General features: G+C 45.4%; 1 protein-coding gene across 18 annotated transcripts in view; it reads left to right on the forward strand.

Annotated features, from left to right (window-relative positions):
* The window catches only part of NFASC (neurofascin), a 183,556-nt gene that overhangs the window by 79,369 nt on the left and 88,143 nt on the right, over window positions 1-16,044 (forward strand). For 17 of the 18 annotated variants that reach the window (XM_023247774.2, XM_023247780.2, XM_023247779.2 and 14 more), the window contains exon 2: window positions 7,873-7,978. The exons of the other annotated variant lie outside the window; for it this stretch is intronic. In XM_023247774.2, the coding sequence (XP_023103542.2) occupies window positions 7,873-7,978 (106 nt within the window). The remainder of the gene's footprint in view (window positions 1-7,872; window positions 7,979-16,044) is intronic. 18 annotated transcript variants of the gene reach the window in all.

Below are 16,044 nucleotides of genomic sequence, written 5' to 3' on the forward strand. Positions count from 1 at the left end.
ACCTAAGAACTGTTTGTGTATCCCTAGATCTCAAAGATTTTTCTCCTGCTTTAATTCTACATGTTTTACAGGTTTGCATTTTACATTTAAGTCCACCATCCATTTTGAGTCCATTTTGTATAAGGACTTGGGATGAGATTCTTTTTTTTTTCTTTCTTTTTTCTTTTTTTGTCCTATGGATGTCCAGTTACTCCAGCACCATTTGTTGAAAAGGCTGTCTTTCCCTCCATTCCCCTATTGCTTTTGCATCTTTGACAAAAAGCAGTTGAGCACATTTGTGTGGGTCTCCTTCTGGGTTCTCTATTTTGTTCCATTGATCCATGTGGCTGTTCCTTTAGCAGTAGTGCTGGATTTATATAATGAGTCTTTCAGTTGGGTGGATGGGTCCCTCCCATGTGTTTCTTCTTTTTTAGGATTGTGTTAGCTATTCTAGTCCCTTTGTATTTCCATATACATTTTATAACAATCTGTCTGTATCTACTAAAAATCTTGCTGGGATTTTGATAGAGATCGCATTGAACCAGTATATCAATTTGGGAAGAATTCACATATTTATCGTGTTGAGTCTTCTAATCCATGAGCAATCTGTCCTGTCTCTCTGTTTAGATTTTGATTTTTTTGGTAAGTGTAGCGTAGTTTTCTGCATACAAATATTGTACATGTTTTGTTCATTTTATACCTAAGTATTTCATTCTTTGAGGGACTGTAAATGGTATTGTATTTTTAATTTTCCTATATGTTCATTGCTTGTATGTAGAATACAGTTGGTTTTTAAAAAAAAATTTTTTTTAACACTTATTTATTTTTGAGACAGAGAGAGACAGAGCCTGAATGGGGGAGGGTCAGAGAGAGAGGGAGACACAGAATCCGAAACAGGCTCCAGACTCTGAGCGGTCAGCACAGAGCGCGACGCGGGGCTCGAACTTACAGACCGTGAGATCATGACCTGAGCTGAAGTCGGACACTTAACCGACTGAGCCACCCAGGCGCCCCTACAGTTGGTTTTTAAATGCTTGGTTTGTATCCCAAAATGTTGATTCCATTTGTTAGTTCCAAATGGTTTTTGTTGTTGTTGTTGTTGTTTGCTTTGTTTTTTGTAGATTCCTTGGGGTTTTCTACATAGACCATTGTGTTGTCTGCACATAGAAATAGTTTTATTTTGTCCTTTCTGCCCTGTATTCCCTTGACTGTCTTTTCTTGCTTTATTCCACTTGCTAGACCTTCAGGTGCTATGTTGAATAAGAGTGGTGAAAGTGGACATCTTTGCTTTGTCTCCAGTGTTAGGGGGAAAGCATTCCGTCTTTCACCATTAAGTATAATGTTAGCTGTGGATGTTTTGTAGATTTTTAAAAATCAAGTTGAGGAATTTTCTCTCAATTTTTTTTCTGAATTTTTTTTAAAATCATGATGGGTGGTGAATTTTGTCAAATGCTTTTCCTCCATTGATTGATAGGATCATGTGATTTTTCTTCCTTAACTTGTTAATATGGTGCATTACTTTGATTTTAGAATATTAAACCAGCCTTGCATCCCTGGAATGAACTACCTGGTCATAGTTACAATTCTTTTTATACAATGTTGAATTCTATTTGCTAATATATATTTTTTAATTTCTTTGATGTTTTTTTTTTTTTTATTTTGGGACAGAGAGAGAGAGAGAGAGAGAGATAGTGGGGGAGGAGCAGAGAGAGAGAGGGAGACACAGAATCTGAAGCAGGCTCCAGGCTGCTGTCAGCTCCAAGCTGTCAGCATAAAGCCCGATGTGGGACTTGAACTCATGAGCTGTGAGATCATGACCTGAGCCAAAGTCAGATACTCAACCGACTGAGCCACCCAGGTGCCCCTATTTGCTAACATTTTTAAAGGATTTTTGTATCTATATTCATGAGAGGTATTATTGATCTTTAATTTTCTTTTTCTTTTCTTTTTTCCTGTCTTTATCTGATTTTGGTATTAGAGTAATATAGCTTCATAAAATGAATTGGGAAGTGTTGTCTCCTATAGTATGGAAGAGATTTTCTAAAACTGGTGTTGATTCTTCTTTAAAAGTTTGTTAGAATATTTCAGTGAAGCAGTCTAAGCCTGAAAATTTCTTTTTTGGGAGTTTTTAAATTGTGAATTCAACTTCTTTAATTATTATAAAGCTATTTAATTATCTGTTACATATTAGGAGTTGTGGTTGTTTGCATTTTCAAGGAATTGATCCATTTCTACTGTTTTTAAATTTATTTGTGTAGAGTTGTTGATAGTGTTTGTTTATTTTCCTTTTGATGTTTGGAAGGTCTTTAATGACCTCTCCTTTTTCATTTCTGATATTGGCAATTGTGTCATCTTTTTTTTCTCTTCTTCAGTTTTGTTAGAGGTTTGTCAATTGTATTGATCTTTGCAAAGAACTAGCTCATGTTAAAAAAAAAAAAAAGAACCAGCTCATGTCATTGATTTTCTATATTGGTTTTGCTTTCTAGTTCATTGATTTCTGTTTTTTCTTCCTTCCTTCCTTCCTTCTGCTTACTTTGGGTTTATTTGGTCCTCTCTTTCTACTTTCTTGATGGGGTACCTTCCATTATTGACTTGAAACTTTTTTCCTTCTCTAATGTCTGTATTTAGTGCACAAATAAAGTCAGGATAAAAATAATGATGTGGACAATTTCAAGCTCCTCTTACAGATAAAGAGGTAATTTTCCTAGTAAGTAAAAAGTTCCCTCAAATTGCTAAGAATAAACCAACTGCCTGGTAGAGAAATGGGCAAAGAATAAGAACAATTAAAGAAAAGGAGGGGCACCTGGGTGGCTCAGTCGGTTAAGCGTCCAACTCTTGGCTTTTGCTTGGGTCATGATCTCACAGTTCATGGGTTTGAGCTCTGTGTTGGGCTCTGTGCTGATGGTGTGGAGCCTGCTTGGGATTCCCTCTCCCTCTCTCTCTTCCTGCCCCTCCTCACCCCCAAAATAAATAAATATTAAAAAAGTAAAAATAAAGAAAAGGAAAATACTCAACCTCACTCATAATAAGAGAACCACAAAAGAGACACCAATCTCGGTGCATTAGATTGTCAAAGACCAAAAAAAACCTAGTAATACGCCATATTGGAGAAGTGGGAAACAGAAACTCAAATATTGCTGGTGGGAGTGTTTGTCTCAGCCTTCATGGAGAGCAGTTTGGCCACATTTTCTTTGACCCAGAAATTCTGCATCCAAGAACTTATCCCAAAAATATTCTTGCAAGTGTGAGAAATCACATATATCCAAGGATCTGTATTGCAGCAATTTTTTGCATCCAATGATCACAAATATCCTAACTGTCTGAGAGTAAAGGATGAAGCAAATAATTAGGATATGTTCATACAATAGGATACTATGCCACTGCTAAAAGCAGTTTTACGTGAGCTAATACAGAAAGATATATAAGATGTTTTCTAACTGAGAAAAACAAGGTAGATGAAAAATATGTATCATATGTTGTAATTTTTAAAAAAAGGTATAGCTATGCATATACCACCAGCCTCTGGAAGGATACACAAGAAACTGGTAACAGTGGATGGCCAGGGGGAGGGGCTGAGTAGAACTGGGAGGCTGGGGATTGGGGTTCGGAGGGGAATTTACTTATATATACTCATATACTTATATATATTTTATTATATACTCTTTTGTATCTTATGAGTTTCATATCATGTAAAGGGATTACATATTCAAAAAAAAAAAGTAAAATAATTTTTTAAATGCTTAGCTTAGGGACGTCTGGGTGGCTCATTTGGTTAAGCATCCTACTCTCGGTTTCGGCTCAGGTCATGATCAGAAATAGTGACAGAGACAGAATAAGTCTTTATTCCCTGTGCACAGACTAAATATCCAGGGGGAGAAGGGGCATGAACCAAGACTCGGGAAAATTTCGATTTTATATGTCTTCAGAAATACACACTTACACAGTTATAGGATTCTAAGGCAAGAAAGTGTTGGAGATTCCCCAGACCCACTTTTATTTTGTGACCGAGGGCAGGACAATCTGAGAATAAACATTTGCTAAGAAGAAATCTGTAAACAGTCCCCAGGCAGACATTAAGGTAGGAATACCAGGAGATAACAGTTTGGGAGCTGGCAGACATTCCTTCCGGTCATCAGTTGGACATACTCTGCCTTCTCCTTGTCGCTGGGGAACACATTCCACTGCCCACTGTGGCCCCCCCGTGGGCCACATTCAGATGAACCCAGAAGGTGTCTGGCCTTCTGGAATCTGGAGGCAGTGCCCAGCAACCTGGGAGTGGTCCCCACCCATCTGTGACTGAGAGCCACTGTTGCAGCCTGTTGGACATCAAGTGTCTTTGTTGATCATGGTTCCTCCCCAGAGCATCAGGTGTCCATCCTGGAAACTTCCTACCCCTGGGTCAGGTGGAGGGTCTTCATCATGGATTCCAAGGCTCCCTTTTCACTTAACCCTGAAGTCCTGTGAGCAATGATGATAAATAAAAACTTTGGTGGTGATTATAACCTCCTCATCTTTAAGGTTATCTGTCTGTCTGTCTTTATATCTGTCTATCTCTCTTTAAATCACAGCTCTCATTTGATACTCACAGCAGTGTGATACTCATAAGGCCAATGTGATCCCTAATTTTCAAATAACAGTAAAATATTTGTACAAGGATTTGGTTCTCAAGTGCTTTCCTATACATTATCTCATAGCAGCCCTCCCAGTGCCCTCATGCAGGCAAGGGAAGTTTTATTAACCCAGATATACAAATGGGGATATTAAAGAGGCAGGTGTGGGATAGTGGGCCTTTGGGATACGAACATGTGGGTTTGAATACTGACTCAATGGGCTTATTACACCTATTTCCTCCAGTGTAAAATGGGGATAATAATATTTGCATCCTTTGTCATCAGACTGGATTGTTGTTAGGATTAAACGACTATAGTTCCAAAGGATTTCAAGAATTAGCATTCGTGGGGCGCCTGAGTGGCGCAGTCGGTTAAGCGTCCGACTTCAGCCCGGGTCACGATCTCGCGGTCTGGGAGTTCGAGCCCCGCGTCGGGCTCTGGGCTGATGGCTCAGAGCCTGGAGCCTGTTTCCGATTCTGTGTCTCCCTCTCTCTCTGCCCCTCCCCCGTTCATGCTCTGTCTCTCTCTGTCCCAAAAATAAATAAACGTTGAAAAAAAAAACATTTTGGGGCGCCTGGGTGGCGCAGTCGGTTAAGCGTCCGACTTCAGCCCAGGTCACGATCTCGCGGTCTGGGAGTTCGAGCCCCGCGTCGGGCTCTGGGCTGATGGCTCAGAGCCTGGAGCCTGTTTCGGATTCTGTGTCTCCCTCTCTCTCTGCCCCTCCCCCGTTCGTGCTCTGTCTCTCTCGGTCCCAAAAATAAATAAACGTTGAAAAAAAAAATTTAAAAAAAAGAATTAGCATTCGAATGATTTCTTGTTTCTCAATCTAACATTTAAAATTTATTTTTATTTTGGGGTGCCTGGGTGGCTTAGTCAGTTAAGCTTCTGACTTCAGCTCAGCTCATGACCTCACAGTTCATGGGATCTAGCCCCACGTGGGGCTCTGTGCTGACAGCTCAAAGCCTGGAGCCTGTTTCCGATTCTGTGTCTCCCTCTCTCTCTGCCCCTCCCCCCGACTTGCACTCTGTTTCTCTCTCTCTATCTCAAAAACAAATAAAAACATTTTTAAAAAAATTAACAAAAATTGGTTTTTTTTTTGAAAATGTTTTGCAAAGGAGGAGAGAGATTAATATAACGAACCTGATGTACTCATCATTATCTGCAACAGTGACCAGTACAAGGCCAGTCTTGTCTCAGCTATACCTCTATCCACCCTTTCTTCTTTTGCTTTATTGACCTGTTTTCAAAATAATGAAGTATTTCCCTAACATCCTCAAGATGGGTTGTGTGGAGTTTTAAAAGTTATTCTTAGGGATTCATAACATATTTGTTAGGTTTCAATCTATTGCAGATATGATCCTTACTGCTATTCAGCTTGACCAAGGAAACCTTATTCTAGTTGACTTTTGAGTCCTTTTGGCATGATTCTTGTAGTCTGTGACACTGCATTTGCTTTTTTTGGTTTGACGAGATGTTCTAGACTCATCTTGTACATTTACTGCCTCAGATGTTTCTTCAAAGAAGCCTGATTTCTTTGTGGGGGGATAGTATTTAGAGTTCCTAAACAGATCACCAGGGGTGCTCAATCTTACTGGGATGATCCTTGTTTCTAGGTATTACAGTGAACAAGGCTAGGGAGTATGTGGGGTGTGTGTGTGTGTGTGTGTGTGTGTGTATACACATATGTACAGATAAAACATATGAAGTTCATATTGATACTCCAGTTCACAGTCAGGGCTGCAGACTTTTTACTTGATCTCTCAATCTTACATCTGTATCACCTTTCAAGAAGAAAACCTTTTTTCTCAGCAATATCAGTATCAGTATATTGCAATATCAATATATCAGTATATTGCTGAGAAATCAGTATTCATTTGACCTATCCCACGATATATTACAAAAGTCTCAGAGTAACAGTAACATCAGTAATATGATTATTGAAAACAGTTTAGGGTTGGGATGGCACAGGAAAGAGGCAGTTCTTTTTATTCTTAGCCGTGTCTTTCCAAGGATGTAGAGTCAAATTACTATGTTTTAGTTTCTGTGTGTGTAGGGCCAACCAGCTGGACACGTAAACTCATTTGTGGATTTTATTTTAATTTTAGTCATTTCTTTTAGAAACAGTAATTGTGCTTTTGTAAGTGTGTCAGGTATTTACGTGTTCCAAAGTAAATCCACAAAATAAGGTCTATTCAAAGCCCAGTTTCTGTCCCTGTCCTGTCCACTTCAGTCCCCCGCCCCTACCCGGTAGGTCTTTTAATTTTTATTTTATGCTTTATCCTTTTATTATCTTTTTAAAAAAATAAGTGAATACATATTTACCTGTGCATTCCTGCCCCTTTCTTGAATAAATTATACCATATTAAGCACACTTTTTCCTATCATGTTTTTCTTCACTTACTAGTAGAGATCACAACATAGGTATACAGAATATATTTCAAATGGATTTCTAGAACTGGGATTGCAGGTCAAAGATTGACTGAGTGCATGTGTAGTCTGATAGATGTTGCCACATTCCCTTCTACAAAGGTGGATTTTATCATTTCCTGCAGACACATTTTAATGTTAAAGGAAGTGATTAAGTGAGATGTGTCATCTGCACCGAGAAAGGTTAAATGGTTGCCCAGAGGGACTGGCGCTGGGCTTGAACTTGCAAATTCTAACTAATGGCCTGGTGGTCTGACTCACTCTACAGTACCTTCTCCCCACTTTACAGATGAAGAAAATGAGACACATGCAGGGAAATGATCTACCCTAAATGTCATAACAAACTAGAACTTCAGATTCATGTCCCCTGACCCTAAAATTAGCTCTCACTTCTATATGCTATAGATTTATTTATGGTGAGCTCAGTTTGGTTACCTGTAGGTGGGGAAGAAAAACACAGTAGTTCTCCTAAGTTAAGACAATTAATGAGATAATTATGGGTAAATACCCCCATAGGTACAAGAGAAATTCTCCAAGATACAGCTTAACTCCTTTAGGTGATGGGGAATCTGCAATTAGATCCCGATGTCAGGGCACTCACTAATAACGATCTTAGGAATGAGAGAGACCACCAAAGTCTGACACGTTTAGGCACCTTGCAGAATCGCTGTCATTTCTTGCACAGCACCTTGAATCTCTTTAAACAAAGAGGTCATTGTGCTATGCAAAACTTTCCAAATGGTTGTGGACAAAGATGTAATTTCCCAGTGAGTGAACAAGCTGCAAACCACAAAGCCTTTTCTCTTTCTTTCCTAGAGTGACCCTGGGGCTCTTCTTTGTGCTTGCTTTGTGACAGGTTGATTGACTTATGTGCAATTTGGGACCCTGGAGTTTTCCTTCCTGCTGTGGGCTGGAAGACAGCCTCTGGTTTTGCAAGAAGGAGGCTGAATGAGGCAGAGACGGTGAGTGTGGGAGCCCTCGGGCTGGTGCACAAGACTGAGAGGTGGGGGTGGGGGGAGATTCTTGCCTCCTGCCCCTTCTCTCTGGTGAGCCAAGGTTCTTTGGCCCCCAGAGTCCTGTGAAAGGACATACCCTTCCTTCTCCCTAGAGCCGGCCACAGAGCCAGACCTCCAGGCTCTCCTTTGCAAGGAGGCTGGCACTGGGGAAGCATTTACTCCTTTTGTCCAGCAGATGCAGTCAGCGACATTAGTCTTGTCATTGTCCCAACTGTCCACCTGAATTGAAAGATTGGGAAACAGCTTTGTGACCCCCAACCCTCCCCCTTAGCCTGGCCTCTACAACCTGGGAGCCTCCTGAATGACAGCTTCAGCATATGGGGGGCAGTCTGGGAACCCCTCCTCTGGGCGGGGAATTGGGCCCTGGCAGATGGACAGCTGTCCGCGGCGCAGTAAGCCAACCCGCGGCCGACATCACTGACGCAGACCCTGTATGCACGGCCTGCATTGTTCCATTCTCGGCTAGAATTTCCTGCTGCCCCACGGCTCCTGTTTTAGTCTCAGGCTGGGGTGGCAGGGGAAGAAATGCGGGAAGAGAGGGCTACAGTTTTAACCGAGGAGTTATTGGTGACAGATCACAAGCTAGCAACCCAGAGGTCTGAACAAGGAAAGGTTTCCTCATTCTTGGCTTTGGGCACCTCTGCCTCATGGCATTTTGTCTTTCTCCAGCCCTCTTTCCAGACATCTTCTGTTCTCCCAGGAGTTGGAGATGGGGCTAGAGCAGAGCGGGGAGGGGAATGCAGGGAGGGGGTCAAAAGGTGGGAGCAGAGCATTGCTGACATGGATTCCAGATCTGGACACAATCCAGCTCCACTTGCTCGGTGACTTTAGGAACGTTTCTAACTGCTCTAGGCCTGAGTTTATACAATGGGGACGGTAATGAACGTCTTGTAAAGATTAAGTGTATAAAGAGCCCTGCGCAATGCCTGGTATGTAACAGGTGTTCAGTAAATGGAAGTTACTATTATTTATCCTATCAACAGAGCTCAGATATGCTGGTCTTATCAAAGTAGTTTCTGTGTGGGCCTTTTGGGGGCCACAACTGGCTTCCGACACTGTCAGGTTTCAGGGACCGCTTGGGAATTCCAAATGACCGCGGGGCTTTTCAATGGATCATTGTTACTAAGTATCGAACTTGAAGGTACTGCTTGACACTGGGGGTGGGGGAGGTGCCATTCTTTTGTTTTAGTGTATTTGGAGGACCCTGATTGCAAAAGTGGTATATACCAAGCTATTTTCATGAGCATGTAAAGATAGGTAACACAGCATGGGAACAGACCCCCAGGTTTGCGACAGAACCCGGAGGTCGTCTGTTGTGTTACCGTGCCCCCTCTCTGCATGCACTCTCCCCCCTGTGCCCCCCAAAGCCCGTCACCACCCTCCCTGGGCACCGTAGGTGGCGCCCCCAGACCCCCGCCTGAGGAGCCCCTCCGTTGTCAGGTGATAGCAACTTCACAGCGAGACAGCCCATCTGGCTAGCAGCCCCAGTCTCGCCCTGAGGTGTGCTGCCTGATGCCGAGCAAACCTGTGCTAGCTCGCACGTCGGAACACTTCCAATCTGATCAGCAATCCCTAACACTGGTTCCAAGCTTTCTTTTTATAGTGTGTCCATTTCATTATGCCATTCAACTTTCATGACAAGTCAGTGGTGCGAGCAAGGCTGGTGTCCTCATGCCATTTGGTTGATGAGTAAACTGAGGCTCAAGAAGTTATTTCTCCAGGGTCCACAAAATTTATTAGCAGCCGAGCCCATTCTAGAATTTAGTTGCCCAGAATTACGGGCTGTTTCTGGACGTGACACCGCACCGCGGCCTCCAGGCAGAGGCACCTGCACAGCATGAGGGGTCAAAGGGTCAAAGGACTTTCAGCCACATAGAGAAACCTTAAAAAAAAGAAAAGAAAAGAAAAGAGTGCAGAGAATACATGCGAGCAGGCACATATGGCTGTTGAGGGAACAATAAGTTCTGAGAACAGGAGAGCTGGTCCAGCTTTTTTAGAGGGTGACGATAATCGTCATTATAATAATCAGCGCTCTGAGTACTCCCCATATGCACCGGGCACTGTGCTGTGTACTTGACGAGCATTTTCCATTTTATCCTCACAACAAACCTACGAAATAGGGCCTATTATTATTCACATTTTCTCAGTGACAGAAATACAGGAAGTTTAAGGCCTGTACCCAAAGCTGCACGTCTAAGAAAGTGCCAGCACTTTGAATTTGAATCCGGGCAGTCCAGCCGTGGGACCCACACAGCTGGGTTTGGGGTGGCCTGTTCCAAGTGTTCCCGGAAACTCTGGGTAGCCTCTTCTCAGCCCGCCTCCAGCCAGGTTCCAGGTGGGAATCTGTTTGCGGAAGCCTCACGGGGCAAGTCCTCTGTTTCTGGGTCTTCCTTCCCTCTGGCTCTTCCCCTTTTGTTCTGAGGCCACTGCCATCTGGAGCTGCCCCAGGCATCTGCTGTCAGCACACTCCTCCCTCCCCACGTGAGGCACCTTCCCCACTCAGACTCTGCGCTCCCCTCCCTCCTCTCCCCCACCCCGCGCTCCACCTCCAGGTCCCCACCAGGCGCTCAGAACGGACACCTGCCCTCTGACGCAAGACAGAGAAACCCCTCGGTTCTCCAGGCCTTCAGTTTCCCAGATGGATCCATTCGGTTAATTGCACTCACACTCCTAAGCCCTTCTGCCCGAGCCTCCTCTCTCCAGAAACAGGGTAACAGGCCACCTCGGACAGCATGGGCTCAGGACACCATGTGGGGTGATCGAGAGGGGCCGTGGGTCTTTGTTAGGAACTGTTTTGCCCCAAGACCAATCCCAGGCCCCTGAGGCAGTGCCCATGCTTAGCCCCCTTCTCCTGGGGGCGCTGAGATCTACAGGCTAGGTGTGGAGACGTGGTAGCAGCAGTGAGGTAGGTCAAAGCTATTCCCCTAATAGCTGTCTACACCATTTCTGCCGAAACGATGCGTTCTCTTCTCCATTCCTCAGCCTTTTCTGCTGCCCCGCTAAACCCACCTTTTCAGCAGAAGCTGGGCTGTTGAGTTGGAGACACCAAGTCGCTTCTGAGTTTCTATTTCTCAGAAGAGGACCACATCTGTAGCAAAGGGAGCCCCTTCTACGTGCTGATGCACGCGCTTCTCAGGGCACAAGACACAAAGCTTTCCTCTGCACCGCTGGAGCCGATCTTTGGTGTAAGCATTGTAGCTGCCAGCACTTTGCACCAGACTCGCAGACACGTGGTGCATCTTCCAACGCAGGCAACAACCTTCCCTTGTCTGTGCCACCTCCCTCCTCCAGGCTCCTGCATTTTCACACCCCCGGCCTGCAGGAGCCTGCCGGGGTGGCAGTTGGATCCGGACTGATGTCTGTCTGGGATGTAAATGGAGGGGGCTGGAGGGAGACAGGGGGGACAGATGCCACTCCCTCCTGCTGTCTTAGCCCTTTCCTCCCTGTGCCCCTTTAGCAGCCCAACAGGAAGTTTTAAAACGCAGCTGGGTGTGTGCTGTCCTTGGAATCTCAGCTGCTACACCCATATGGATAGCGGGTTGGTAGTTACCTCCGTAGAACTGACATGGCTCCCTCTCTGGGGCTGACTCTAGCCAGGTGCAATTGCCACCGTTGGCCATGGGGCATTGGTGGATGAAGCTGGTATGAATAAGGGGTAGGAAGGGCTTGGGATCAGGAGACCCCAGCAGAGGCAGGAAAGAAAGGGGCCCACCGCTGCTTTGGCTAGTCTGGGATCTTGCAGGAGCCTCCTTTGCCCTCTGATCTGAAGCAGACAACTACTGGGCACATCACCATGTGTTAGCTTTAAGATTGATATTAACTCCTTGGCCACAGAGCCAAGGCTAGTTGCACAGGCATTGTTGTGCATTTCATACATCTACAAAGTAGACTTCTGTATTCCAAAGCCCAGCCTGCCCAAAGCTATGTAGCGATGCAATACACCGGCCATAACTTGGGAAAAAGGGAGAAAGGACCAGTGACTTTTGAATGCTGGGTTTGTGCCAGGCCTTGGTTTAGATGCTATACATATAACTTAGCCCGTTAACTGATTTAAAATGAATTAACTCACAACAGTTCGTTGAATTAATAATCACTGAGGGGAGACTGGGTGGCTCAGTCGGTTGAGCGTCTGACCTTGGCTCGCTTCCTGATCTCGTGGTTCGTGGGTTTGAGCCCCGCATCAGGCTCTGAGCTATCAGCACTGAGCCTGCTGCAGATTCTCTGTATCCCTCTCTCTGTCCCTCCCCTGCTCTCACTCTGTCTCTCTCTCTCTCTCTCTCTCAACAATAACCAAACATTAAAAAAATTAAAAAAGAAATAATCATGGAAACAACCTTTTATGAAGTGTATTCATCCCACTCTTAAAGACAGGAAAACTTAGGCTCTAAGAGAGAGTAAACACATTGCTGAAGGCCATGCAGCGGAGGGCACCTGGGTGGCTAAGTCTCAAGTGAAGAGTCCGCCTCTGGATTTTGGCTCAGGTCATGATCTCACGGATCGCGGGATCAAGCCCCACGTTAGGCTTCTGTGCTTACAGCAAGGAGCCTGCTTGGGATTCTCTCTCTCCCTCTCTCTCTCTGCCCCTCCCCTGCTTGTGCGCGCTCTCTCTGTCTCTCTGTCTCTCTCAAAATAAATAAATAAACTTAAAAAGGATCACGCAGCCTGTGGACAGCCGAGGTGGCACTGAAGCCCAGGTGTGTGGCTCCAAGTTCATGCCCTTTCCACGTGCCAGAGGAATTCTCTTGAAGCCCCATCTCTGAATTCATGTCTAGTGAGTTTTCCCTGGTCTGCATGGTTTCCGAGCTAGTTCATTGTTCGTTGTTCACCTCTATTGATTAAAACCAGCCCTGTTCTGTTTTGAGCTGGAGTTTATTCCTGTGAAGGATGCAGGAAAGACCTAGAAGCCACCGCCCTTGCCCTCAGAAAGCTCACAGTCTGATTAAGGGACTGAAGGTCCTCCCTCTTTCCTGCACCCCAAACAAGCTTCTCCTATAATCTTGTCCCTCTTTTCTTCCTGCTTGAGTTCAGTCTGTGGTTTTCAAATGGCTTCAGAACCTTGGTCTGTTGAAACCAGGCTTAGAGTCCCACAAATAGAGGGCGGGGTAAGCAGCATGTTAACATGACTGATGTTGGGAGCAGATGGGTCCAGATGGTAGGTCCTCGTGTGGACAGTGGCCTGGGCTCCAAATGGAACACCCCACTCAAGGAGCCTGGGAGCCCACTGCTCAGAGCCTGGGGTAGGAAGCTACATTTGAAAGGAAGATGGCTGAGGTTTTGCACAGCCGGCTTCCCTTAGGAAAGCTTCTGAAAGGGATGGGGTTTCCTACCTGTTCTCTCCGCGACATTCCCTCTGTACAGCATTTTGCAATTTTCTATGGAGTTAGGAACAAAACTGTGACTCCCGAAGGTGGCATACAAAAACTTAGCCCTCCGTCTTTTGTTTGAAATCAATATCCATGATGTTAAAATTCTCAATCCCCAAGCCGAATTCTTCCTTAAACTTTTCAACTGACAAATGTTACAGTTTTCTTCATAAACCTCGTAAATTTTGACAAACGTGTTTGATCCCATTAAGAAACTTAGTTCATTAAATCCCTTTGAACATTTGAAACTGTGTTTGTCAATTTTATCATTAACTTTCCTTTTTGAAATATCACAGTTTTGTAACAAGAGCCTTCCCAGTCCTTATGTAATTCTTTTTTCTTTATTTTTTAAAGTATTTTATTTTCTTCTTTTGATGTTTATTTATTTTTGAGAGAGAGAGAGAGAGAGCGTGGAGAGAGAGCGTGTTAGAGCCACAGGATCCAAAGCAGGCTCTGTGCTGACAGCAGAGAGTCTGATGCGGGGCTTGAACTCGCCAACCGTGAGATCACGGCCTGAGTCAAAGTCGGGTGCCCAGCCGACTGAGCCACCCAGGTACCCCTGTAATTCTTTTCTCTCACTGATAGTTTAAATAACAGCTCTATTGAGATATATTTCCTGTACCATACAATTTGCCTATTTAAAGTATACAGCTCAATGATTTGTAACATATTCACAGAGTTGAGCACTCATCACCAAAATCAGCTTTAGAACATTTGCATTGCCTTTGCCCTCCAACCCCCACAAAACCCCTACCCATTAGGGATCCCTCCCCCTCCCTCCACTCGGGTCCTTCTCTAGCCCTGGACAATACTAATCTACTTTCTACCTCTATGGATATACCGACTCTGGACTTTTTATATTCATGGGATTATACAATGTGTAGTCTTCTGCGACTGGCATCTTTCACTCATTATGATGTCCTCGAGGTGCATCCATATTGCAACATGCCTCGGTGCCTCGTTCCTTTTTATGGCTGAACAATACTGCGTTGTATGGATGTGCCACATTTTATGTAGCCACCCGTTGGGTGAGGGACATTTGAATCATTCCACTTTCTGGCCATTATCAATTATGCTACTGTGAACGTTCCTGTACAGATTTCATGTGGATGCGTGTCTTCAGTACTCTCTGGTCCATACCCAGGAGTGGCGTTACTGGGTCACATGACAACTCTGTGACTCACCTCTGTGACCCTGGGTCTTGTCATACTAAATGCAAGCCTCCTTCTCTGACCTTTTACCTTCAGTGTTCATCTTTTCTCCCTCCTGGGTCCCTCCTTCTTACCTTACCCAAATCTTGGGCCCCACCCTTGGAGACCTGTCACAGAGGATTATGATCACTTCCCCTCCAGCCTTGCACTGAGCCACTTTCCTTTAATGGCAGGCCCCAGGGAGGCAGCTGCTGCCATCCTGGATGTCTTCCCCACCCACTCGGAGAGGGGGTGGGAGCCTCCCCATCCTCTCTCTCCAGCTGTGAAGAAAGATGTGCGTCTAATTGCTGTGAAACTTTCTCCCTGAGGGCAAAAAGACAGGGAGCCAGACAGTGAGAAGCTAGGATGCTGAGTGGTAGGGAGGTGGGGGCTCCTTCCTCCTTCCTGGAGGTGCCAGGATTCCTCTCCAAGGGGGTCCTCCGAGGCCATCTTTCCTGGTGTCAGTTTGGTTTATGCTGACGGCTCTGAGGTGGAGGCAATCCGCACACCCTACGTGTTAACTTCTGTTTCCTTTATAGGTAGTCTTTATGCCGAAGGAGACTGGTCAGAGCTCAGTTAACCACACGCAGGGCCAGTGAGTGGAGCCTGAATCATAGGAAGTCACAGATAGCCACAAACCTTATTCAAGCCAGCATGTTAGGTCCGCCAGCCCTCAGCTACGCTGGCGACGCTGGAGGGACTGTTCCATTCCATGCGTGTTTCCTAGTCCTGCCTCTCAGAGGACGAACCAAGAAGCGATAACAATAAGGGGGAGAAAACGCACAGCCCCCGAGAACTTCAGACAGCTGGCTGGACTATAGTACTGGCAGGTTCTTCCCGGTGTGACCGGCAACCGCTGGCCCATATGGGAGCTGTCAGCAGGGCTGGGCTCTGGACCAGGCCACCTGTATACTTTGGGCTCCCTTGCCAGGCCAGGCTGAGATGTGCCAGGCTCCAGTTGGCCTGGAGTCAAAGAGCTGAGACGATACAGCAACCCCTCTTCCTCCAATTGTTAGGCTGTATGTACGAGGATGTTCACTGTGGCATTGTTGTGATGGGGAAACAAAAATAAGGAAGAGCAACCTAGAAAAGTCTTTTACGAGTAGATGGTCAAAGGCTATGGGGTGGACGCTCACGGTGCAGTTACGAAAGAGAACACCGCAGGTCTCCGTGTCCAAGCCCCATGGCGTTAGTGACCCAGCCACTTGTGCCATGACAGTCAGATGTCAGCCCCTCCCCACCCTGGAAGGAGCTACACTCTCTTGGTAGGTGCAGCTTCTTTGGGGGCCCCGGCCTGCCCGGAGGCATATGAGTACCAGGGTGCCCTGTTAGTGCTGTGTGCCCCTACGGAGCCTGGTGCGAAGACTGGGTATTCAGCAGACATTCACGGTGGTCACCTTGAGGGAAAGGCCTCTTCCCCCTTTCTTCTCTCCCATTCCCTCCCTCCCTCCCTCGCTCC

This window comes from Felis catus, chromosome F1 (genome assembly GCF_018350175.1).
Source record: "Felis catus isolate Fca126 chromosome F1, F.catus_Fca126_mat1.0, whole genome shotgun sequence".
Classification (NCBI taxonomy): domain Eukaryota; kingdom Metazoa; phylum Chordata; class Mammalia; order Carnivora; family Felidae; genus Felis; species Felis catus.